This window comes from Sminthopsis crassicaudata, chromosome 1 (genome assembly GCF_048593235.1).
Source record: "Sminthopsis crassicaudata isolate SCR6 chromosome 1, ASM4859323v1, whole genome shotgun sequence".
In the NCBI taxonomy this organism is placed as follows: Eukaryota; Metazoa; Chordata; class Mammalia; order Dasyuromorphia; family Dasyuridae; genus Sminthopsis; species Sminthopsis crassicaudata.
Window position 1 is genome coordinate 621,817,247 of NC_133617.1, and position 26,340 is coordinate 621,843,586.

General features: G+C 31.9%; 1 protein-coding gene across 2 annotated transcripts in view; it reads left to right on the forward strand.

The window, feature by feature from the left end:
• Positions 1–25,893, forward strand: part of LIFR (LIF receptor subunit alpha) — an 88,772-nt gene extending 62,879 nt beyond the window's left edge. For both annotated transcript variants that reach the window (XM_074282624.1, XM_074282623.1), the window contains exons 12-20: positions 2,056–2,126; positions 4,023–4,245; positions 7,682–7,861; positions 9,838–9,939; positions 10,733–10,900; positions 14,317–14,478; positions 15,272–15,365; positions 17,122–17,200; positions 17,783–25,893. In XM_074282624.1, the coding sequence (XP_074138725.1) occupies positions 2,056–2,126; positions 4,023–4,245; positions 7,682–7,861; positions 9,838–9,939; positions 10,733–10,900; positions 14,317–14,478; positions 15,272–15,365; positions 17,122–17,200; positions 17,783–18,406 (1,703 nt within the window). In that variant the 3' untranslated portion in view covers positions 18,407–25,893. The remainder of the gene's footprint in view (positions 1–2,055; positions 2,127–4,022; positions 4,246–7,681; positions 7,862–9,837; positions 9,940–10,732; positions 10,901–14,316; positions 14,479–15,271; positions 15,366–17,121; positions 17,201–17,782) is intronic.
• The last annotated feature ends 447 nt before the right edge of the window (positions 25,894–26,340 follow it).

Sequence of the window (26,340 nt, forward strand, 5' to 3'; positions counted from 1 at the left end):
GAAGGCTTTATGAATTTTCTTTAATTATTTTCTTCTTCTTCTGCATTCTCTTTTGGTAAATCAAACAGCTTCCATAGATTTAGTTGTCATCTCTGTTCAAGGGTCACTCTAGATCTGTATATCTATAACAATACTTGCCCTCCCAGTCTCCAGATCACCATCTCTATTTGGCATTTAAAACTGTATTTCCTGAAGGTACGTTAAACTCAGGATATTCAATAAAGAATTTATCTTTCCATAAAACCTCACTTTTCTTCCAGAGAACCCTGTTTTTAATCAAAGGCTTCATTATTATTATTTCAGTCATTCAGGTTTGCAACCTTCAGTTTACGCTTTAACCCTTTACTCTTCTTTACCACCTATATGTTTGTAAGTTTTGTCAAATTTACTTCCCTCAACATAACTTGTATATATCCCTTTCTCTCTTCACATGGTCACCTCCAAAGTTCAAGCCCTTATTACCTCTCATCTGGACTATTTCAAAAAAGCCTTCTACTTAGTCTTCCTTGTAGCCCATCTTCTTCATAATTATGGAAGTAATGTTCCTAAAACATAAATCCCATATGTTATTCCTTTCTTTATAAACTTGAGTGACTTTCTATAACCTCTAGGATCAAATCCAAACTCCTCTTTGGCATTTAAAATATTTTGCAGTTTGGTTTCAACTTGCCTTTCTAGACTTATTATATTTTCCATCCCAAAACACTTTGGTCTAGCCAAAGTAGCCTTACTGTTCTTTATATTCATTATTCCATCTTTTCTTTTTTTCATTGGCCCATTTTAATTCCTAAAATTCACTCTCTTTTTTTTCTTAGAATCTCTAATTTCCTTGAAAGCATAGTTCTTGGCAATCAATAAGCATTTAGTAAGTGCTTACTAAAAGATACTTATATCAGGCTTTGTGTCAGGTTTCTATAACACACATTTACACACAATACACACACACACACACACACAAAGTGTAAATAAAAAATCAATCTCAGAGGGAAGACATTTAGCAGTAGTAGGGAACCAGACATCCTCCTGCAGAAAGTGTAGTTTGGGGTGAGGAATCTGGGAATAGAAGCCAGGAGGGAAAGTATTCCAAGTGTGAAAGATAACCAGAAAAAAAAAAAAAGCAACATGAAGTTGGGGGTGTCATGTGTAAGGATCAAATAGGTCATAGTTGTTGCATCCTTTACTCCAGCTTAGAGGGGAATAAAGGGGAGTAAAGTGTAAAAATATTAGAAAGGTCAGAAATGGCTGGCTAAGTTTGTAAAGGACTTAAAAACCACATAGAACCTGGATACAATAGGAAGCCCCTGAGTGAAGGATGGATTGTAAGGGGGAGAGACTTGAGGCAGGGAGACCAGTTAGAAGGCTCCACTGCATTTATCTGAGTATGAGGTAATGAGAGCCTGTCCCAGGGAGATGGTTGTATGTGTGGGAGGAAGTAGGTATGTATTTCCTATAAATGGGTGCCCTTTTATGCAGGAGGCCTTTCCTGATGCCTTTTTTTGTGTTTTGCCTACCAAAATTGTCTTGTGTATATTATATGTGTGTGTTTGTGTATTCACATGTGCATACATACATACCCTCCCACACATATGCCTATTGTTTCTCCTCCACCAAACTATAAGCTGCTTGAAGGCAGAGACTTTCTTTTTTGTCTATTTATTCCTCATACCTAGTACAGTGCTTGCCATATAATAAACACATAAGTGCTTGTTGAATGATTAAGCAACTGTGAAATAATTATATATGAATGTATATGTATTGATTTGTAAAATTGTACAATAATAGGAACTTCATTTAGATGATGTTTTGGTCATCTTCAAGTACAAATAACAATAACTTAAGTCCTTTGTATTGTCATTTTAAAATTTCTTGGACTTGAGGTTTTGGGTTTTTTTTTTTTTTTTCTCCCTTATCCTAACCACTATCCCAGGTCTCCTTGGAATTTTGTTTTTGTTAAGAATTCCAGGTTTTTATCCTTTCCATAGTGCTAATCAATAATTTTATTAATTGAGATAAGATAAATGTTTTCAAATGCTTACTTAACAATATCTTTCCTAGTTCCTTCAAAAGGACCAGATATCTGGAGAGAGTGGAGTGCTGATGGGAAAAGTATAATAATATACTGGAAAGTAAGTTTCTTTGTTTTTTTAATTACTCAAATAACTTTTAATTTTAATAAGTTACATAATTTATTCAGGATACTATCTGTTACAGTTTTCTCCTTTACATTAACATGTTGTTGAGATTCTATTAAAATTATATCTCTTGCTAATTTGTCACATTCTCAGTCAGTAAAGCCTGTTGTAATTTAGAGTCCTAGGTTTTCAATTTTCCTCACTTCAGGCAACAGCACATTTATTTAAATCACTCAGTAAAAGTTGTGAAATGATTCATTTATATATATTGCTATCAGTATTTAAGGGCAACTAGGCAGCAAAGGTGCCAAATCTGAAATCAAGAAGACTTCTTTTCCTGAGTACAAATCTGGCCTTATACACTTGATAGCTATGTGATCCTGGATAGTCACTTAATCCTGTTTCTCTCAATTTTCTCATCTGGAAAATGCAGTAGAAAAGAATATGGCAAATTGTTCCATTATCTTTGCCAAGAAAACCCCAAATGAAATCATGAAAAGTCAGATATTACTGAACAACAAATATCAGCATTTTAAGGATTTGTGGTTTTGTCATTGTGAGTGTTTCTTAGATTGAAGCAGATTATCATCCCTCTACTCTCATAGGTGGTCTTTGAGAGTTATCTTGTCTGAAAAATTTGTTACTCTGTGGCTAAAATGTTAATGGACCTCACTAAATGTAGCTAGTCCTCAGACAATTAATATACTATTGATCACATGGCCCACATCAGAAAACTATCTGGCTTGTTAAGCCTGCTGTAGTTTATAAGCCAGCAGGCTAACTTCACAGATTCTGGGTTTTGAAGGGAGCTTCAGTGGAAGATTCAGGTAAAGATTCACATTAATATCCAATAAAAAAACAAATACCTTATATTTTGACATGTAGTAAGAAATAAGGTTGTTTTGATTTTTATTGTTTTATTTTGGTAAATGTTGTTTTGTGAAATTATAAGATAAAAGTATAATGGCTTTAGATTTGATAGCTTTATCTCAAATTAGTTGAAGGTTAGTTCTTCAATAGTCTTCTTTATTAAATATTTCTAGGGAAGAGAATTTTGCTGCTTCAATATCTTGCTATATGTTCTTAATCCCTTATAATAGAGTTTTCTTAAAGCTTTTAAAAACATTATCCCATTATAATTTAAACTTATTTCCTCTAATTCTGTTCTTAACACGGATAAAAAATAATTTGATAATCTTTATGTAGTATTTCATATATTTGAAGACAAAATAGCCTTAGTTTAGCTGTCTTTTCTTTACGCTGATTTCTTTTAAAATTCTCACCTGCATTTATTTTAAATTTCCCGTAATCTCAAAATCTAGAAACCATAAATGGATTAATTCCTCTAAAGTATTTATTTCTGCTAATCATTTCAAATAATTAGCTTGTTTTTAAAATAAGTAATTGGGGCAGCTAGGTGGCACAGTGGATAGAGCACCAGCCTTAAATTCAGGAGGACCTGAGTTCAAATCTGGTCTCAGACACTTAACACTTCCTAGCTGTGTGACCCTGGGCAAGTCACTTAACCCCAGCCTCAGAAAAAGAAAAAAAATGTAATTAATCTGTTATTAGTATAATATTTTATATTTTTGGTACTAGAAACATTTCTTATTTTTATTTAAATTGTGTTCCATTCTGAGCCAGATGCCTTCTTGTGTTTTTTAATAGTATGCAGTGTTGCCAAATTGTTCTTTTGTCTTGTTTATTCATAATTTCTTTGGGGTACATTGAATTCTAATCTTCTGCTTTAGTGTAAGTAACCCCTGTTTCTCCCTGCTCTGTATCATCTTCAGAATTAACATTTTCATATTCACTTTCATAACTTTAGTAATATTTATGACCATTTTATTCATAAACTTCTTAGCAAGGAATTTTTCTTGTTATTTTTAGCCCTTATCTCTTAATGAAGCTAATGGAAAAATACTTTCTTATAATGTATCATATTGGTCAGAAGAAAAAATACAATACCTTTCTGAGATTCCTGATCCACAGCATAAAGCAGAAATAAAACTTGATAAAAATGATTATAGTGATTACATCATTAGTGTTGTGGCCAAAAATTCAGTTGGATCATCTCCACCTTCTAAGATAACTAGTATGGAAATCCCAAATGGTGAGTACTTAAGACAATTGTAACTTATTAACTGTATGACTTTATATTCCATATAAAATCTATTTCTTTTTTATTGTAATAGTTAATTTTTAAATAATGATTATTTTTGCCTTCCTCAATAGAAGTGCTTATACTAAAATGATGAGTTTTCATTTGCTTTTTATTCTGATGGCTCTCAGAAATGGAAAAGCTGTATTTAAAAATTCTTTAAAACCTCATGATATATTAAATGTAGCACTATAAATATTTAAATACTCAAGATTCTTTTTCCCAAAGGAATTTTTAAAAAAATAGCAGTCACATTGATAGAATTCTTTTCTCCAAGGTAAAAGTGACAACATATTACTAACCAGTTCTAGTGAAATTCCATATTAATAATATTGTATTGTAACGTGCTCTCCTGGCAGTTACAATTACTAGTCTGTCCTAGACCCACCAGAGTACCTTTGACCACTGTGCTTAGTAGTGTGAACTCTACCCAGCTCGCCTCCTCTGAGGTCTTCAAAGGTCTCTGGCCACAATCTCTTGAATCTATAGCTTAATAACCGGTAGCGCACTCAAGAACAGCCACGTGTAATCTTAAAAGCCTTTATTATACCTACTCACATAATGCCCTAACTGATGCCCTGACTTGTTGGTTCCCGAATGAACACCTGGTCAGAAGACCCACATGTTCACTACTAAAATCCTTACCTCTTTTGGCTATCCATCTTGGCTAGGCCACCCAGGCTAGGAAGCCAGGGTGAAGAACGCCAGGTTAAAGAGAGCAACCTGCTGCCTGCAGTGGGTTTACATAGGGCCTGTGAGGTCACACACACAGCCAATCAGCGAGTCACCCATTACGAAGCTATCTCAAAATGGACAGGATCCCACCTACAAGGCAGTCCTAATATCCATAGAAATTACTTCCGGGCCTCAATGATGAGCTGTGGCGCAGCCCATTTAAAGGGCCCTTACAATGTATAGTAAGAAATAGAACTCATTAACATTGTCTCAGAGCATCCTAATTAGTAAACTAATTTCTGTGTACAATTCCATTGTTTTGGCTAACTGAAAGAGCAGAAATATTTTGACAGTTTATATACAGATTTTATTTCCATATCTAAAATCCTACTGTTCAAGAGATCCTCTAATTCAGTCTTCTGAACTCAAATAGAAAAGGCTCCCTATGGATTAAATATTGACCCAGGGAAAAACTCACAAACTAACATTATCCATGACATTGTATTTTTATTTATTTTATGTAAGATTTCCCAGATACATTGTGACTCCATGTTTATTATGAGACCTAGTAGACAACTAACTATGTATGTCCTTTTGAGATAGCTGAAGATAAAGGTTCTCTTAGGCACCACAACAGCCAAGAAGGCTATTGAATGCACTTTGTTGTCACCATAGTATTCCTTATATCTAACGTAGAGCTTGCTTCCTTCAATTTAAGTTCATTTTCCATCATTTTTTTTATTTTTAAAAAACTTATGTTTAATTATACAGCTCATTTGCTTCTTCTCTTCTTCATTAAAATTAATTCATAATAAATTCCTAGTTATTTGTGGGTGGGCTATCTTCATTCTGGATTATTCATGTGGATTCTTTTACTCAGTTTGAGTCAAGTTGTTGCTTACTGTTATACTATAATTGATTCCTCTCTTTTCTTCTTGTTAGTGATGACATTATGATCCCCCATCTCTACTTCAGAAATGATCCATCCATCCATAGGAGATACTTTCTTTCTATATCCATGACAGGAAACACAAATCATATGACCTATCTATAAAGATTGAAGAACACAACGATCATGAAACCCAAGAAACCTGAAAATGGTTGATAATCTTTCAGATACACTTCTAGCTATGAGCATTTACAGACTTTCTAGTTCTTTAGAGGCAATCACTTTCTCTTCACTTGTAGCTTTATTGTATTCTTTGACTTGCACTTACAGAGTTAAGCAAGACTAGAAAGAGCAAAGTGGACCTAAGATAAATAAAAATCAAATAGAAACAACATACACATATAAACTAGTAAGAGCATACATGGAGGGAGACAGTAATTTTGACTTGACAATGATAATATATATGTGAGTAACTGAATTAGCTTCTGCTTGGAATTATATGTTTCTTAGCTTTCTTTTATTAGTAATGTTACATAATATGTCATCTTATTTATTAAAAAACTTTGTGAAATCAGGGCCATATTTTATGCCATTTTTATATCTCATAAAGGACTTAGTAAAGCTGGAAGAGAACTATCTGTCTAGTTCAGCACCAATGTTCAGGAAAGTGAATCATCCAGGACACTTATTTTCTTCTAAAAGATTTCTTATGTTGCTAATTCCACATATTCCTTCATAAACTCCTTTCCATGGATTATGTTTAAGAGGATGATAGTGTACATAATAATAGTCCTTTATAAGAATCAACCTCCCACTATGACCCCAACCCTCAATTTAAACCTTACTTGGTTTAGTACAGTATTTTCATAAAATTTTTGTGTAGCCAGTATCTTAATATGCTTCGTTTACCATTATATCCACTAACAGTAGGTGTTTTAAAGCCTAGGTACTGGGCTTTCTTCTCTTTTCCTTCAGTTCTCAAAGACTGAATTATCATTTTTATACAGATGATTTTTAGGTCTATTTACCCAGCCATAACTTCTCAATTTACCTTCCGTCTCACATCTCTAATTATCTCTTGAACATCTGAAATTGGATGTCCCAAAGACATTTTAAATTCAACATATACAAAATTAAACATATATAGATGGTTATTGTCAGTAAAAAATGAAACTATCAAAATTATGGCACATCCTAAGTAACACACACTACTATAGTTGGGAAATATTTTTGTTTTATTTTTAAAGCATGTTATGGACTATACAGGTTTTTATTTGTTGGTCTGAAAAATTTAATCACTTAAACAGTATAATGTTTCTAGGAAAAAATGCGGTTTAATTGCCAGACAGTCAATGTATAAACTTTTAATAAATGACGTATTTATAAATTATCAGACTCCTATACTCCATACTATATACCATAGCTTCCTGATTTTAATATATCCAGTTTTATGATTCTCTCCCCACCCCTTTCATCTAACTTGTCTTTGAATCATTCTTTTATTTGACAGTATACTGTTGTATTATGGAGTTTAGAAAGAGGGCAACAACTATTCCTTGATCATGACAAATCTGAAAGTCACTGTGAAATAAATAATTTTTAGCTACCTGAAAGTTCTTAAAACAATTTCAGTCTTTGTTATAAGCTCTTTGTTAACTATTGCTTAATCATACCAAAATAAAAATATTTCCAAACTCCAGGAGCTAATCTAACAAAATTCCAATACATGAAGTAATTTGTATTAGGTCAAATCCTATAAAATAGATTTTCTATCTTGTTGTTTTGAAATCAATAATATCTTTTTATAATTTGCCTTTTTTGTAGAAGACATCAAAGTAGAACAAATTGTTGGAATAGAAAACGGCATATTATTTCACTGGAATTACGATCCCAACATGACTTGTGATTATGTTATAAAATGGTGTAACTCAACTCAATCTGAACCCTGCCTCATTGACTGGAAAAAATTCCCAGCAAATAGTACTGGAGCACTTGTAGAATATGGTAAAAGTTATTTCTCTCTATTAAAATTCTTTAAAAATTAGTAGTGTCCCAGTTTCCAACTTAAAATGTATATAGATGAGAGTAAAACTAGATGAATAACATTTTGTTAGTTTCATGTTGACTGATTTTGTGTATGTAGATCTTTGCTTAGCTAATAAGTTTAAAAAGAAAATTAACATTTTTTTCTTTGACTAATATAATTCTTTGAAGGTGTTTGTAATATATTTAAATTGCTCATATTCTATATCTAGAGTCACTAGAAATTTATAATAGCGCTTTTAGAAACAGTGGGCAATAGCTAAAGTAAGAGACAAATAATTAAGAAGGAGGGTACAGGGGGGGTTAGCAAAATAGGAATGAATGTTTGGAAATGAAGCAATAAAATCATCCCCAATGTGACTGTATATGCAATGATTAGGATCTAAGGCATATAAGAAAAGAGACAGCATGGGAATTAGATTTTTATTCTTAACTCCTTGAAAATGATTTTGTTTCAATCTTTCTGGATTCTCACAAGTTTTTCCTGAGCACTTTTTTTTCCTGCTAAAATTTACTCCCCAAGTCTACATATTTTCACTATAAAACATACAGTAGGGAATAAATAAGCACAAAGCTCCAGGAAGATGATGATGGCAACATTACTGATTTTCACTGTTTGTAGAATGCCATAATAGGTCCTTGCTTCTAAAGAATTGAATAATTGCTATTTAGTCTTAAGGAGTTGAATAAAAATTCATGAGTTCATCAAATTTTGTCTTTGAGGAAGAAAACCTCAAAAATACTGATTGTAATTAGATATTATTTCCAAGGCCTTAAAAAAAAAGTTTGCCTGATATGTCAGCTTCTACTTCCCTTCCACCTACCCTACAAACATTCCCAAGTAATGAACATTAGAAACATATAGCATAGATAGAACAATAGGATAAGAACAATACCAGTTTGATATAACATGGACTAATGGCAAGTCTCTCCACAAAGCCAATTTCTCTGAGCATTATTCCATCTACCCATTTCCCCATCCTTAGCAGTTCAATTTTTTTTTGGACTAATTCTCATCTGAGTTTCTACTGACCATTTACCATGATGGATCAGTGCTCATCCTAGTACCAGAGAGCAATCTACTTCCCCATGCTTACTCTCTTTTTGGCTTCCAACTTTCTTATGCTTGTTCTCCTTTTTCTTACCTTTTGTCTCCTGAAAGGGGAAAAAACAACTTACCTAAGAAGATACTAAATCCTTTCTACATGGACAGTGGTAGTGTTAAAGGAGCCTTCTCTGCATGGAGTTGGTACCAATTAGTTGCAGAAACTAACTTGAAACAATTAACATTTATATGTTAATTTCTGTGATAACAGAGGGAAAATAAGTGATCTGAAATAGTCAAAGAAAACTTCATAGTAGAATTGGGATTTTAACTGGCCCCTGAAAGTTGAAAATTCATTTGACTGAAATTTAGTGTTTTCTTTAAAGAAGAATGAGAACAGTGGTGACAGTTGCCACTTTGCTGTTTTGCCACTTTGGTTTTAAAAGAGAAGTTTCAGAAAGGCATAGGGAATTGGGGGTTGGAGCATAGTGTTCAAGTAAATTAATGGACTGATTGAAAATTACTAGGAAGAATTCTTAAATTAAATTCTGAATAGTTTGACCTTATAGTTAAAGAAGGGGACTTTCTCATCTAATTAGTCTGGTCACTTTGGTTATCATAGTTGTCACCAGACATCAGATTTCCAAAATAATTGTTGATGTTTAAAACCATTTTATGCATTTAAATTTCTAATATAGTCAGCTCTAGAAGTAATGACTTTTCAAGTAGAGTTAATTTTCATTTCCTTTGGATAGATGGAATAATTTTTAAGCTAGTTTCAAAGAAGGATAATTTTAATTGTAAAATTTGTTGCACATTACCTATTTCTCAAGTGGATCTATCTGTGACAAGATTATTTTTAAGTTGTAACTGAATGTAGTATTCTTTATAGATAATTTTCGATCTGGAACACGCTATAACTTTTTCCTCTATGGCTGCAAAAATCAGAAATATCAGTTATTACGTTCAATTCTTGGATATACAGAAGAACTGGGTAAAGTATTAGATTTCCTTTTGAAATTTTACTTGAATATTTTGTTTTTATAATGTGTTTATTTCCAAGTATTCCCTTATTCCCGAAAGCTGTGTCTTATAGCAATTATAAGAGAAAGAGGAAAAGCAATTTAACAAAACCAACCAGTACATTAATCAAATCTGACTTAATATGTGGTGTTTCACATTCATAACCCTTTCCATCTCTTCAAAGAAGGGAGGGAAATGCATATTCTTATCTTTTGGGAAGCTAGGCTTGGTAATTTTAATTATACAACATTCAATTTTGCTTTTTTTTTTTCCTTTTGCATTGTTATATTCTTATATATGTTTTCTTGGATCTGTTTATTTCACTTTGTATCAATTTATAGGTCTTCCCATGTTTTTCTTTAATCTTCTTATTCATCATTTCTTACAATGGAATAATGGTTCATTACATGCATGTTCACAATTTGAATTATTAAGTGGTTTAGAGTTTAAAGTAGAATAAAATCTCAACATGACAAAACTCTAACAAAGTTATCACATGGAAAATTGTATTAAAACTTGCATTTTAGAAATTGAAATATTCATTTCAAAGAAATAAAAAGAACTCTTCTATTATAGATTTAAATACTTTTTTTCCCACTAAAGAAGATTTTGTATGAGTAGGACTCTTTAGTATTGGTTTTACTATAAATGCAAAAATATATGTTAAGACTGTGGTGAAGCTTTATCAACTTTGACTCAAAATTATCTGGTAAATCTCAGTCTCAATCAAATATCCTTTAGCTGTTGATAATTTCTTTCTATAGCTCCAAGTGTTGCACCAAATTTTACTGTGGAAGACACTTCTGCAGATTCAATATTGGTAAAATGGGAAGACATTCCTGTTGAAGATCTTAGAGGATTTTTAAGAGGATATTTATTTTACTTTGAAAAAGGGGAGAAAGGCACTTCTAAAATCCAGGGTTTGGAATCAGGTAAATAGATTCTCATTTTTCATGCTGAAAATTTCTTATGAATTTCCTTATCTACCAAAAAAAGTATTATGCAAAATTAAGCAATTCTTGTAATTACCATATTTTAATATATTGTGTTATAAGAACATGTGAAACTTTTTACAAAGTTTGCATTTAAATGTTCATACAGAAGGCATTATCCTATTGTCTGACAAGATAGACAGCATATTATAGGTACTTTATAAATTCTGATTAATTAATTGATGGTATGAATTGGTAAGGTTATGGGAGTGATACACTAAGCCTAAGAATCAAGCAGTTTCATAACATGGGCATAGAATATTATATTAAAAGCTGAAAGAAGGAATCTTAGCAGTAAACCCTAATTCAAGCTAGACATTGTGTCAGCCCCAGAAATAAAAAAGAAAGGCAAAAAACAGTTCCTTCCTCAAAGAACTTGGGATGTAAAGAATGAGTTTAAAACTTTGAGCATTTTTTCACCTTGTTTAAGCTGCTGAAATTAAAAGTAATTTTTAAAAAACTTAGTTCTTGCTTTCACTATTAGTTATCAAGAGGAGTGTGAGGGGAAAAAATATATATACTTGAAAGAGTGCTTACTGCCTATCATTTTCCATTTACCAAGAGAGGAGATTAGGAGAGAGCCAGTGAGAGAGAGAGAAAATATGAATATGTATTTGGAATTTTCTTCCCACAATGGCTTGATTACACTGGAGGTGGTGGTGGTGGTGATGCTGGTTTTGGTAAAAGCTTATAATCTCAAGGAAGGTGGACAAAACACTGAGGAATAGCATGGACCTCAGATAATGGTTTTAAGTAGAAAGAGGAGCACTGTTGCCAGGAAGCCAGTCTCATCCCTTCCCAAGATACCAATAAAATGTAAGCTTTTTGAGGAAAGGCACTCTTTTTTATTTTTGTCTTTGTATCTTTAGTGTCTAGCATAGTGCTTGGTACAGAGTAGCTTAAATGCTTATTGGTTAATTAATTGATGCCTGGATAGTTATAGAAGGGAATTGGTTCTTCCTGTTAACACCAAATGTTTCTGAAAATCTCAGGGGTTTCTTTTAAATCCTTGGTCCCAGAGTAATTGCCATCAAATTACACATCTTAGGGATATTCCTGCTAAGAAAAAATAATCCCACTTCAGGAGCAAAAAATATTGAAAGAAGCTTTCCAGGGACTCATTGGATCAAATCATTTCATAGTATTGTGTGTTTAATCCTTTATATAAATTAAATTTAGAGATTTGGGTCTGAACATAAACTGGTTAAATTAGCCACTAATAGAAAATGTCCTCTGATAACTGAAAGAAAAAAATTAATTAAAGCTTTTTATTTTCAAAGCATATACTTAGATAATTTTCAACATTCATCCTTGCAAAACTTTGTGTGAAGGAAAATCTAATCATGAGGAAGATGTCACTTTTCAATGAAAAAATCTTACATATATTTGTTACAATGGAGGGTAAATTAACGAAGAGTTGTTTTTAAATGTATACCAAAGAAAAAGTTTAAAAGGGGATACAAAATAATAGAACATTTCAGTAACTTTACCATATCTTAAGTAAACATATGTGGAATAAATTGTTTTGTCACCATTGGTAGTCCTTAACATTTTTTGCTTTTTCATGGTATATTTTGAAAGCATTAATTTAACAATGTTAGTTTGCTTATGTCCAATTGATTTCATTTTGCCCTTAGTGAATTACTAATTTTAGTGAATAATTTCTCCTCATTTTGTCAGTTAATTGATCAATTCACATTTTGTCATGTCAAGTGTCATTAAAGTTTAGCAGAATTTTTTCTTCTTTTTTTTGCATTTCTTTTTATTTTAAACTTAAATACAAAATAGGAAAAGAAAAAAGTTATGAATACAGCAGAACAGAGAGGATTCAAAATATAAAGCAATAAATTTCCAGTCTAGAAAACCTACCTAATATTACACATTGTGTTCAGAGCTATCCATCTTTTTTTTGCTTCCTTATAGGATAAAATTTTTCTCAACTTTGAGTATGTCAGCAATCCAGAAGCTCTCATTTTTTTTTTTTTTGCATTTAATTCATATCCATCCTGTATCTTCTATCTCAGCTTTCTCATTTGTAAAAAAGGAATAATTCTTAGAACAAATTTAGATTTATTTTCCCTCCCTTCACAATCTCCTAATTATTATGAGTCTAGGAATGAGAATACTGATATGTGTGTATGTGCATATATAGTATATATACATGCATACACACATGCATATACTAATACATATAATCAGATTATCAAAAAAAAACTAATAAAATTTAATAAATTTAAAAAATGGTTATTTTGGCAAAATCTTTAGAGGTCATGAAATTCTCAGCTGGATTGTATTTATTGCCAATTCATCCCTTCCCCTGGGATTAGCCTCTTATGTAGAGGTTAATAACAATCAATAAATATTTATATAAAAGCTGTTGTATGTACTGTGCTAAGCACTGGAGATAAGGGAAGGAAGGGAGGGAGAGAGGGAGGGAGGGAGGGAGGGAAGAAAAGACAAAAGACAAAGTAGCTCACTATCTAATGGAGACAATATGCACATACAAAATATATACAAGTTGAATAGGAAATAATTAAGCTAAGGAAGGCCCTGGAACTGAGAAGTTGAGAGAGTCTTCATGTAGATGATAAGATATTAGTTGGAACATAAAGGAACCCCAACAGAGATACCAGGTATGGATGAGGAGAGAGAACATTCCAGGCATGAGGGCCAACCAAAGAAAATGCCTAAACCAAGAGATGGTACTGTGCTTGGAACAGCAGGATGGTCTTCGTTAACTGAACTGAAGAGTTTGTGTGGGGGAGTAGAGTGTGGGATGATTGGAAAAGTAGAAGGGGGCTAGATTATGAAAAGTTCTTAATGCCAGCAGAGGATTTTGTATTTGATCCTAGAAGTGATAGAAACCACTGGAGTTACTGTTTTGTTCTGTGCTTGAGAAAAATCATTTGCTAAATGGAAGGCTAGTTGGAGAGATTTGAGACAGGTAGATTTATCAGCAGTCTCTATGGAAGCAGACACTGTATGAGGTGATGAGTGTCAGCATTAGAGGGATAATTGTCAGAGGATAGAAGTGAAGGGATATATTCCAGATATATTGTAAAGGTGTAACTGACAGGTTTGTCGATTGAATTTAAGCTCTCTTGGATTTGAGAATCATCAATATAGAAATGATAATTAAATCTATAAGAGCTGATGAAATCATCAAATAAAGTGGTAGCAAAAGATCTGTGAGAATAATTGTGATAATGTCCAACAAATCAGGGGTCAGAATTATTTATTGTTGATTAAAGTATTATACTACTATTAACTCAGAACACACTTTTCCAGTTTGTATTGTCATTTTTAAAAATACATGAAATAATTATGAATCATTGGTATATTTATTTCAAAAACAGGACGTTCTGATGTAAAAGTTAAGAATATTACTGACATAACACAGAAAACATTGAGAATTGTTGATCTTCAAGGAAAAACAGGCTATCATCTGCTCCTGCAAGCTTACACAGATGGTGGAATAGGTCCAGGAAAGTCCATGTATGTGGTTACAAAGGAAAATTGTAAGTTAAATATTTTTATTAATAGAAATGGTTTTGTATATTATTACTAGTAAATTTCAAGATGTAACAATAGAAATCCCTTAGGAATTCAAGATAGTTCTGGAATGGGTTTTTTTTGGGGGGGTGACAGTTTCAAGTTTACAGTCTGATTCTTGTTGGGCTACAGTCGTAAGAAGTTTTCTTTTTTAAAATTACATGTTTATTCTGATTTGATCAATTCTGGGAATGTAAGGCAATGAGTTTAATACTTATGTTGTAGAGGATAAAACCAAAAGACCTCACTTGATGCTTATTAATTTTAATTAATTTTAACATTAATAATGTTATAGGCCAAAGTATTGTTTCTTAGATTTTATCACTCATTCGTTCCCTTAAGCCTCTCCATCATTTATCCTGCCTGCTACTCTCAAGGGAAAAAAAAAAAAAAGGAATAGTACTTTGGCAGAAAAAATAGAAAATAAAGAGTGACAACTGGGGTGGGCTGAACTAGTCATCAGTATGTTATGGTGCTACCCTGAGATGAACACTAAATTATTCTCAGTTTTTTTCTGGAGCTTATCTACAACTTAAAATTAAAGAACTATGATGACTGTGATCACTCCAAAATTAATGAATAGACAATATATTTAATTTTGCAATGTCAAATAAGGTAGTAATATTTCAGGACAATTTGGTCAATTACAAATGGTAAAAAAATTTCCCCTTTTTAATTTGTTCTTAACCATAATTTTTTTGTTTGTATTTTGAACTAATAAAAATGGCAACTAATAATCTATAACATTCTTTTTTTCAGCTGAGGGATTAATTATTGCCATTCTCATCCCTGTGGCAGTGGCTATCTTTGTTGGAGTAGTAACAAGTATTCTTTGTTATCGTAAAAGAGAATGGTAATCATAAATACATACATGTGTTTAATGATGTTTTCTGATTTATGTGTTGTACTGCTTGTTTGGGGGTTGGGTTTATAAATTCCTATTATGTAATTCCTATTATAAATTCCTATTATGTAAGAATGAAATAAAACTTGAGTAAAACATACTAATGGAAATGAATGTGGTGGCATAGAATCATAGGACTTATATTTTGAAGAGTACTTAATATGATTGGATAATTGATACAACTGACAAAAATACTTCTTATTATAAGGGAAAAGTTTTTTAATTTCTAGACAATTTTTTAGTTTTTACTAATTAGTTATACAATTTTCACTGTTAATCATAAAAATCGTTGGTTTTCATTATTGTATTAGATACTTCACTAAAAGGAGAAATCAATCCCACCACTTTCCATTAGATAGCTTAAATTATTTATTTAGATAGTACTTTTAAGGTTTATAAAGCACTTTACATATATCATCTCCTTTTATTATTATAATCTTTTGAATTATCTATCCCCATTTTACAAATAAGGATATAAATAAGCCTTGTGTCTCACTAGATTTACACCTGAGGCCAAATCCAGGGCATTTTCCACTATACTATACTATACTGTCTAGTACTTTTAAAATTTGAAAAATTAATGTGAAATTTCAAGTTTATATTTTTAAATGATAAATTTAATTTCCCTTATTCATTTTTTTGAGAAATTCTTGGGCTTAGTCTAACATCTTTTATTCTTTGATCTTACCAGTTCCTGCTAATATAAAAGAAACACTTTCCTGAAATTATAGGTTGGAAGATGCTGGGAATTCTATATACATGCTGATCTACTATAGAATATAATTCATTATAAATACATTAGCATGCTATCTGGAATCTGAATTAGAAGGCACTCTCAGAGATATTTTAATTTAGCTTTTCCTTTCCTCATATATGAAAGCACACTTTTTCTCTACAGTATCTTTGAAAAGTGGTCTTCTATTCTAGCCTTTTGTTAAATATTTGCAATAATAGCTAACTTGATAATTCTTGAAGCAGCTCATTTAATTATTATAGAATCTGAAAATTAGAAGAAACTTCAACATCCATCTGATATAGTGTGTACACAAGGAAATCTCAGGGTTCTTTGTGACTCTAGTTGCCCTCATCTGGACATTCTCTAGCACCATCAGTACTAAAAATGGTGTTTCAATTGTAGTCTTTATTCAGGGTATACAGTATAATTATCATCTCCCATTCTACTCTTTTGTTGTCCAGCTCTAATTGTTTAGAAATTTTTTCTCTTCTAGTTAGGAGGACAGTAAGCTCCTGAATTGTTCACACAGCTAACAGATAAACTTATCATTATGTGCAATATCCCTATGACCTGGAGAAGGCCAAACTTGGTGTAAATTGAAGCTTAGAATATATAGCATACATATTATACTTAGCAATTTGGGAATTCCATAAATATAGTATATATAAATGTATGTGTGTGTGTGTGTATATATATATATATATATATATATATATATATATATATATATATATATATATATATATATATATATATATATATATATATATCATTGAACATCCAGGAAAAAAATGCATGCACAGATCTACTACTACAAATGAATATTCTATTATTAAAGTAGTTCATATTCAGAAATGCAAAAATGAAGATACTAAAATATTAAGTTCTGTTGCCTAATTTTCTTATTGATATATATGTAATCTTTATAAAAGCATACTCTTTAATCATCCTTTCTTTTTTTTTCTTAAGGATTAAAGAAACTTTCTATCCTGATATTCCAAATCCAGAAAATAGTAAGGCATTACAGTTTCATAAAAGCATCTGTGAGGTAAGATTTTTTTTGCTTTTAAAGATTTTAAAATGTGTTGTTTTCTAGTTTAAACTTAATGGCTTCTTTCTGAAGAGAAAGATGAACTGAAGCTGTAGGTCAACCTGAAAATTTATGAATAAAATAATACATTTAGTCATCTCAAGTTATGAGATTTAAGAAATACCTTTGTACTCTATTTTTTTTTCTTTCACTATTTTATTTATAATTGGTAAGCAAGAAGTAAAAGGTAGCTAGATGGCTCAGTGTATAGAGCAATGTGTCTGAAGTTAGGAAGACCCGAGTTCAAATCCAGCCTTAGATACTATCTGTGTGCCTAAGGTAAAGGAGAAGGAAATGGCAAAGTTCTTCAGTAGTTTTGCTCAGAAAACTCCATGGACAGGATGTTGGACAACAGAACCACAAGGAAAAAAGATTGGAGGAAAACCTTGTAGTTTTGTTTTAATATGTAGCAGAAAATATATGAAATGAGTTTTTAATGATCAGATTATAGTTGAAAATGAACAAATATAAAATTTGTTATCTTTGTGTGTGACAAGAGTTTGGGTCTTCTGTTCTTATGCAGTGTTTTTCCCTTTGTAGGGAAGCAGCACTCTGAAAACGCTGGAAATGAATCCTTGCACCCCTAATAATGTGGAAGTGGTAGAAACAAGATCAATGGCTCCTAAAATAGAGGAGGATACTGAAATCAAGTCTCCAGTGGCTGATGGTCCTGAAGAAGGATCTGATGCTGAGCCTGAAAACCATGTGGTTGTCTCCTACTGTCCACCAATCATTGAGGAGGAGATAGCAAATGCTGGAGGGGAGGCAGGAAGCTCTTCCCAAGTCATTTATATTGATATTCAATCAATGTATCAACCTCAGGCAAAACCAGAGGAAGAACTAGAAAACCACTCAGTAGGTGGAGCAGGCTATAAGCCACAAATGCATCTGCCTGTTACTTCTACTGTAGAGAACATAATCACAGCAGATGACTTAGAGAAAACTGCAGGTTACAGACCTCAGACAAATGTAAATGCTTGGAATTTAGACTCTCCAGACTCTCCTCGGTCCATAGACAGCAACAGTGAAATTATGTCCTTTGGAAGCCCGTGTTCAATTAATTCTCGACAGTTTTTGATTCCCCCAAAGGATGAAGAATCTCCTAAATCTTCTAATGGAGGGTGGTCATTTACAAATTTTTTTCAAAACAAACCAAATGATTAGCAATAGCATCATGTTGTGTCAGTCTACCATCTCAATAAGCTCTGGCTCCTGGGGTTGTAATAGCAACAGCACTGGTTATTCTAGGAGGCCTCCAGTGGAGTATATTTTTAGTGAGATGAACTTTACCACATGTTAAGTTACACTGAAAGTGTTAATGTTGTTTTACTGTAGCCTAAAAGCCAAAGTATAGCAACTCAGTAATTCAATTCATGTGATCCAAGATATGGGTTTGATCTGTTTGTGATTCCAGCCAAAGAAGCCTCATTTAACTCGTGGCATTTTCAGATTAATTATTGCTTAATACTTCAGAAAATATGCAAACTGTTTTACGTTCATTAAGTAATCAATTCTTATAATGTGTACGTTACTGAATCCCATCAGAACGTTTGAAATTGCAGACAGGGGGAAAAAAGCATGCAGATGTTCAGATCAGCAAAGAGAATTACTTGATTGAAATTTGTTTAAATTTATATAAAAGCCAAGCACAGATTAAGTATCATAAAACTTTTTTTTCCTCTGTAATTAATATAGCTTTTAAAATGTAGCAATAGCTATTTTAGTTTTTTCTTTGATAAGTAGGTCTCTGTGCCTACTCTATAATTGTTAAGAAATTGTTGACTCAGGGGCACAAACTTGGAAAATGAGTATAACACTGACATGCCACATTTCTGATTTAGCAGTTTCTTTTCCCCATTAATTTTTAACTATTACATGTAATACCCTAATGTATATGCTTTAGTAATTTACAGAACTAGGACTGCATATCTAAGACATACTGTGCAAATAAGACCAACTCTTGATGTTTATTTTGTGAAAATGCTAGTTTTCATGAGTGTGTGAACAAAGTACACACTTAAATATAATGCTTCAGCATTAACTGCACTAATCTTCCATTTAAAACTCTTATTAGCAAAATTCAGCCAAATCAATCTCTACCACTAGTGGAAACAATTGGCATTAGTTCTCCATGAAGAAGTGATTCTAGGAATTTTCTCTTAGTGAGCCACAAATTAATGTCATTTAATATGAGCATATGATCTATTTCCTAATTGTAATCTAATGGTTACATTTCTTAAATAGACCATCAATACTACCTTCCTGATGGAATACTTAACTGTTTTTGATGAAAAAGTAAAGAACTGATTCTTTTTTTGCTCTAAGATAAATCACTTGGTAGCTATGTTATAGTAAATGTCATGAACAATTACAAATTCAAACTTAATTTGAATTAATTCTATTAAGCATCACATAACTAAACAATTGCCTTTATCACCTATAAAAAGCATGAGTGCCCTTATAACAAAGAATAATTTTAACCTCCCAAGTTTTTCAGAAACAGCTGCTTCTTTGGGAAATGACTCCTGGAAAATTTTGTTTCATGTCAACCTACAAATTACAAAGTGTTTTTTCATCTGCCTTTAAGATCTGTATGTATTTAGCCTTTTTAATAGCTAAGTTATAGATACTTAAAATCCTTTGATAATTGATTAAGTCAAAGTATTTTATTTTATTTTGATTTGTTTGCTATCATAGGGAGCATTCTGTTAGTACATTTGGACCCTTGACTAAAGCATCCTAGTATATCTTGTAGAAGGTGATAGGCAATTAGGAGCAAATTTCATTTAGAGATCATGTTTTTAAACCCTCATTTTAATTTATAGGTTTCAGCTAATATTTAGGATCTGGAATGATAGTTAAGATGTACTAAGTATAATTGTAGCATATTCAGACTTTGACCACATGCATTTTTTTAATCCCCAGGGCTAATCCTAAACAAAATTATGAAATAGGTGAATAGCACTCTCTCTGTGTCTCTGGTCTCTCTCTCTCTCTGTTTCTGTCTCTCTTTGTGTGTGTGTCTTTCTTTCCCCTCACATTTCTCCCTCCCTCTCTTCCTCACTTTGCCTTCCTCTCATGAAGCTTCTAAACTCTCTACACCTCATCATTTAAGTATTGCTTTCCCTGGCAGGTACCCTGCCACAATCACCTAACTGCCTGTTAACTGTAATTGCACTCTCATCATTACATAGCTTACAATGCAACTTATGTACCTAAGCAGCTTATTTCTTCAGGGACAAGCTATCAATGTTTCAAAGTGATAGTGAACTAACCTGAGCTATTAGGGAAAATAGGATATCCCCAAATTTCTCCTTTCCTTTGAAATAACAGGAATGCATTGTTAACAGTGGTCATCTGGAGACATTGCTCTATCTTCCTTGTCCTAATTAAAGAAGTGATACCCTGAAAATTTTAGTCCAGGTAAGAAGTAATGTGGCAGCATGTTGGAATAGTTTAGAGCAGGTCAAACTTTAAGCAACTGATTGTTACACTGGTAGATGATTTCATACTACCCATTTATAAATTCAATTAGTGATAGAAAATTTTAATTACAGTAAGTTTATATCCTTGTTGATCAAATAGTATCATACTTTGAAACATATTTAACACATTAGCACATTTCTGGAATTTCAGTACAAATTTTACATTTTTCAAACAAGTCTCCTTTGCATACCAGTCAAACAACCTATTAGTAATGGTTAGCATTTATATAATGCTTTCATGTAGTAGAACTTTGTTTTTTCATTTGATACAACCACCTTGGGAGATGGGTGAAATCATTATCCTGATTTTTTTTTTTTTTTTTTTACAATTGAGGAAACTGAAAGAAAGGTTAAGTGGCTTGCCCAGCATCACACAGTTACTAAGTGTCTGAAGCCACATTTGAGTATAGACTCCATGACTCCAAGCTCTACAATCATTTTGAAGACTGTAAATTGATAATTACATACTATTCATAGAAAAATGTAATCAGGTAATCACGTTTTGTCATAATACATTTCACAAAGATAACAAGACATAGTGAATATAAAGACCTGACATCAGGGTCAGGAAAACAAGGGCTTGAGTCCATTCTCTGGCATATACTGGCTATATAATCTTGGGCAAATCATCTAATCTCTCACTGTCTCAAGCCAGTTCTGTAAAACTAACAATTGCTGGTATGCTTTGGTAAAGGGAGTTTCATAACCAGGAAGCTCCCCATTCTGATGAAATCGCAGATCTGAACAAAGCACGTTTTGTGTTGTATAGATTATTTCACCTATTATAAAATTAAAATTAAATGTATGGAAACAAGGACAATAATAGCTTTCCAATTGATTAACACTGTGACAAGCTTTTAGTCTTTGCAAATGAGAAACTAAACCAGGGAAAGAAAAAAAAAGATTGTTAATTGAAAAAGTATACAACTTTATATGTATATGGATATATATATATATAATATACATACACAGCAAGAATTCTCAATCTTTTAATACTCAGGGGTTTTTTTATTAGTCATTTTCTAAAGGGAAAACACAACTGGTACTGTTGGAGACTGAAGTGGATATCCATATCCTTGCAGCATTTGTTTCAAATTAGATATTTTGTTACTTTTTTCTTTCTATAAATTGGGGTGATAACTCTGAATCTGCTGCTTTCTATTTTGAGCCATATTATGATTTGTAGAATTTTTTGTTTAAAATTAATTTTTATTTATGTAGAAATTCAGCATTGAGCATCAATTTAGGACAGAAGGGCTAAGTTAGTGATGCTTGTCTTATAGCTACAGAAAGATTAAGCACATAGATGCCCAATAAATATATTTTATTGAACTTGACCTAGAGAAAATCTTTCCAAACTGGAGTAATCTTTAGTGATCCATTAAAGTCTAGAGTAGCCATGTATAAAGCAGGTCTGTTCCAGTGTCAGTTCCAACTGTTATAGAAGTGGCCCCATATAACCAAACTGACCTCACACTCCAGAGATCTTCTAGATAATTACGTGTCCCCACCTTCATTAGATGGATATCTCTAAGGAGTAAGCCTAAATTTTTCTGGAAGAAGGAGGGAAAGGGTCTTTCATTTCTCTGAATTTGGTTTGAAAATGAAAATACATATAGTTGCTTTTTATTTTGAACCATGTTAAAATATACCTAATTTGTTTTATATAAAAAGACTTTGTATTTTTTACACTCCATTTTGAAATATGATAAAGCATAAATGCCACTAGAATTGTTGCATTTATAGTTATACTTTGTGCATAATCTGAACGTTTCTGTTTTGCCATAGTGTGCACACAATTTAAAACATATATACCATAACTAGAAAACATTTGGGAAAGGTATTAACTTGTACATATAAGCTTGGGCTATGATTTCTTAATATAGAGAACTATTCAATTCTGTAAAATAATCTCCTTAAAACATGTATTTCGAACTGGTCACATTGGTTTCATGGGGGAGCCAATTTTGAATTGCCATCAAACTTTATTTTTTTAATCTTTTTACATCCAAATTCCATTTATAACATTGAAGAGAAAAATATGCTTGCTTTTTACAAACTATAATCTTAGAGGATTTTTTTGAAATTATTTTTAAAGGTGGTTTATTCAGATCTTTAGCTCTATACCTGTACTATGTTTAAGTAGTAATCATGAAAAATTTATATTAGTGCCTTAATTTGGTTATCCTATTTTCAGTTCTTATGTGATAGTTATCAAAGATAACTTGTTTCATGCTAATTAATAAAATCTTTTTAAAAATGCTACCATTGAGAAATCCAAACCAATATCCATTTTATAGGCCATATATTTTATTTCATACATATATATATATATATATATATATATATATATATATATATATATATATATGTATATATGTGTGTGTATAATATGTATGTATATGTTTCAGGACACTTGATTTGACCAAGATTATTTCAGAACTCATGTGATAATGTTGCATTGTGTTATGAGAGGGTCTGTTGTGTTTAGAACAGAGTTTTGATCATAAGAACAATATTGGTGAGTTCTCTCTATGTTTTTTAGTTGGTGTGAAATAATGCTGATTACTGCCTTTCCTTATTTTTGTGTCACTTCGATTCTTGTTGCTACTTTCCCTTTAATCCTTCAGAGAATTTCTGTTCAACATACCAAAAACTTTTCTGTTATTCTCTTAGTGTCTCTTGGGTCCCACCGTTTTTTCATTTGTCTCATTTTTGATTAATGATTTGCCCCTGGGGCAGCTAGGTGGCGCAATGGATAGAGCACCAGCCTTGAATTCAGGAGGACCCGAGTTCAAATCTGGTCTCAGACACTTAACACTTCCTGGCTGTGTGACCCTGGACAAGTCACTTAACCCCAGCCTCCAAAAAAAAAAAAAAAAAGATTTGCCCCTTCTCTTCTGGTCAAACATGTCCATGATAATGTCTCTTGCCACTTCTTATGGGCATTTTATCATTGATTACATGCTATAATCTGTTTATTATGCTCTCTATGTGTCTTTCCATTGCATCCTTTGGATCAGTTGTAATTATTGTCATTTCTTCTCTATATTTGAAATAATACTACTTGGAATTTAGATATTCACAACTTAAATAAAATTTACCTATGCAAGTCAGATTCTGACTGCCTAATATTTTCATGAGCTTATTGCTGTGGTCTTATAAAAACCACCCTCTAAATTAGTCCTTTTACTGTGAAAGTGCCTAGTTGAAACAAATGTAGTTTTTAGAAAAATAAACTATAATTGAGTGAATATCAACCAAATAATTGGTAATAATTTTCATCACTTTCATCACTGAAAAGAGATTATCTTGTCAACAAATTAATATGGAGATAGTTAACTGAATTAATCATATTGATTTCTGTCTTTTATGGTTCCTTTTAAAATCAGAACCAAAATAAACTGAAATAGTATATATCAATGAAAATGATTTGGTTAGATTGTCGAATTAAAGTTGTTAGTTTCATTGTCACCTAAATCTCCATGAATTTTATTACGTATTGCACAAATGCTGGATGTACTTCTAACAATACACACCATTTTTGATGGGTATCTCCTAATTTTTAGGTCTCTGTTCTATTTGCTGAGCATTCCATGTTGTAAAAAAGGTCAGATTATTTATTCCATTGTGGTAAAACACATTGCCATTGGCGTGTTGAAAAGATGAAACAGTATGTTCTGAGGAATCATTGTTAATCTGATATTTTAAAAAAGTAGCTATATTCATGATTTTGTTGTTGAACATTGAAAAAGAACACTTGAGTACTAGTTTTTATAGAATTTATTTTTTTACATTTTCATAGATGCTCCCTTCCATGTTAGTAATTTCCCCCTCTTTGATAATAGATATCCTGTACTTTACTTGTGTTCTTAATATAGCACAAACCATTAGTTCTTTTTTAACTTTATTCCCACCAACATAAAAGCCAGAAATGTGAATGGCACTAAGAATAATGCAGTTGAAGGAAACACATAAAAAGAAAGTCTATTCAGTGTACTTTTGTGAAGAGAGAGACTACTTGACATTTCGGTATATCTTGTAGCCTGTGATTCTATTTTTTTTAAAAATTGATTTTAAAAAAATAGTTATACATTTGATTCAAAGTAAAATATGTCTAATTTGCTTCCTTAATTTTTTTTAAAGGAATATAGTCAACAGTATAACCCAAAGCTAGAGTGGATATTTCAAAGTATTCAACTGTTACACTTTAGTTATGCTTATCTAATTTACGGTGTTCTTTCCATTTCTGGAAAAGGAATTCCAAAAACTGCTTATTTTCCTCTCTCTTTAAACAATCACATAAATATGTTCATAAATCTAGAAAATCATCCCCTTTTCTCATTTCCAAAATTGCATTATACTGAATTGCTGTTTACTAAATATACACATACTGTGAACAGGTTTAAGTTTTTATGTCTTTTGTAAGGTTGTATGTAGAATATGTGTTTCTTTTTTTTAAAAGGAATGTTAATTATGTTTAAAAACATTTTCAGTTTGCTACATATTTTAATAAATCATGTTTACTAATTTGTTCTGTAAAGATGTTCTGAGTACAAGTTGAGACAAGGTTGGGAAAAACATAAGCTTCAAAACTTTACCATTTATATTTCATGTAATAACTAATCCCTCAGATTTGCCTTTAAATCTGATTACATGTGAAATATGCATTATCTAAAACTGTTATGTTTAATAATAAAAGAAACCTCTTTAAGAAATCAGAACTTAAATATTTAGATGCAAACAAAGTAGGTTAAAATGATTCACTTAATCTAGAAGCCATGGAATAAACCATGAAGAACCTTTTACATGGGAATTTGAAATCTTATGTTTTCTTTTATCAGTAACAAACGGATTTCTCCCTGGAACTGTGTTGTTACCTCATATAGCATAAGGATAGGAGAATCTGAATGATTAGTAGACAAGCATAGGGAAATAATGTATACTTTAAAAGTGAGATTTAGTATCATGTTGGAAAATATGGTTACAGCAGAGGCATAGACTATTAATTCATGTATTACTAGGACACCGTAAATGTAAAACTAGTTTGCTTGGCTGTTAACTCTTGAAGTGTTGCTTATGTATGTTTTTAAAATATGCATGTATTTAACAGTTTTATCATAGTATTGCCATGAAAATAAATAAATATATTTTCTTACACTCTAACAAGTTTGGACATTTGTTGCTTATGTGTTTTCTTATATTGATTCCTGGCTGATTTGGTAGAGATAAGAGGGAGGAGTGGGTGTGACACAGGAAAGGAAGATTTTTTTTTTTTTCCTGAGGCAATTGGGGTTAAGTGACTTGCCCAGGTTCACACAGCTAGGAAGTGTCTGAGATCTTATTTGAACTCAGGTCCTCTGAATTCAAGGCTGTGCTCTATCCACTGCTACACCTAGCTGCCCCAAAGACATTTCTTACACTTTTGCATTAATGGGCTATTTAATTTGTCACATGGAACCTTATTTGAATCTTTTTTAAAAATTGAGATCATAGAATTAGAATTTTTAAGTTGGGAGGGACCAATGAGGTTTCTATTCATTTAACCCAAGAGAAGTTATTTGGAAAAAGTACTGTAAGTGAAACATCTGGAGACTTTGAGCATGTGACTTC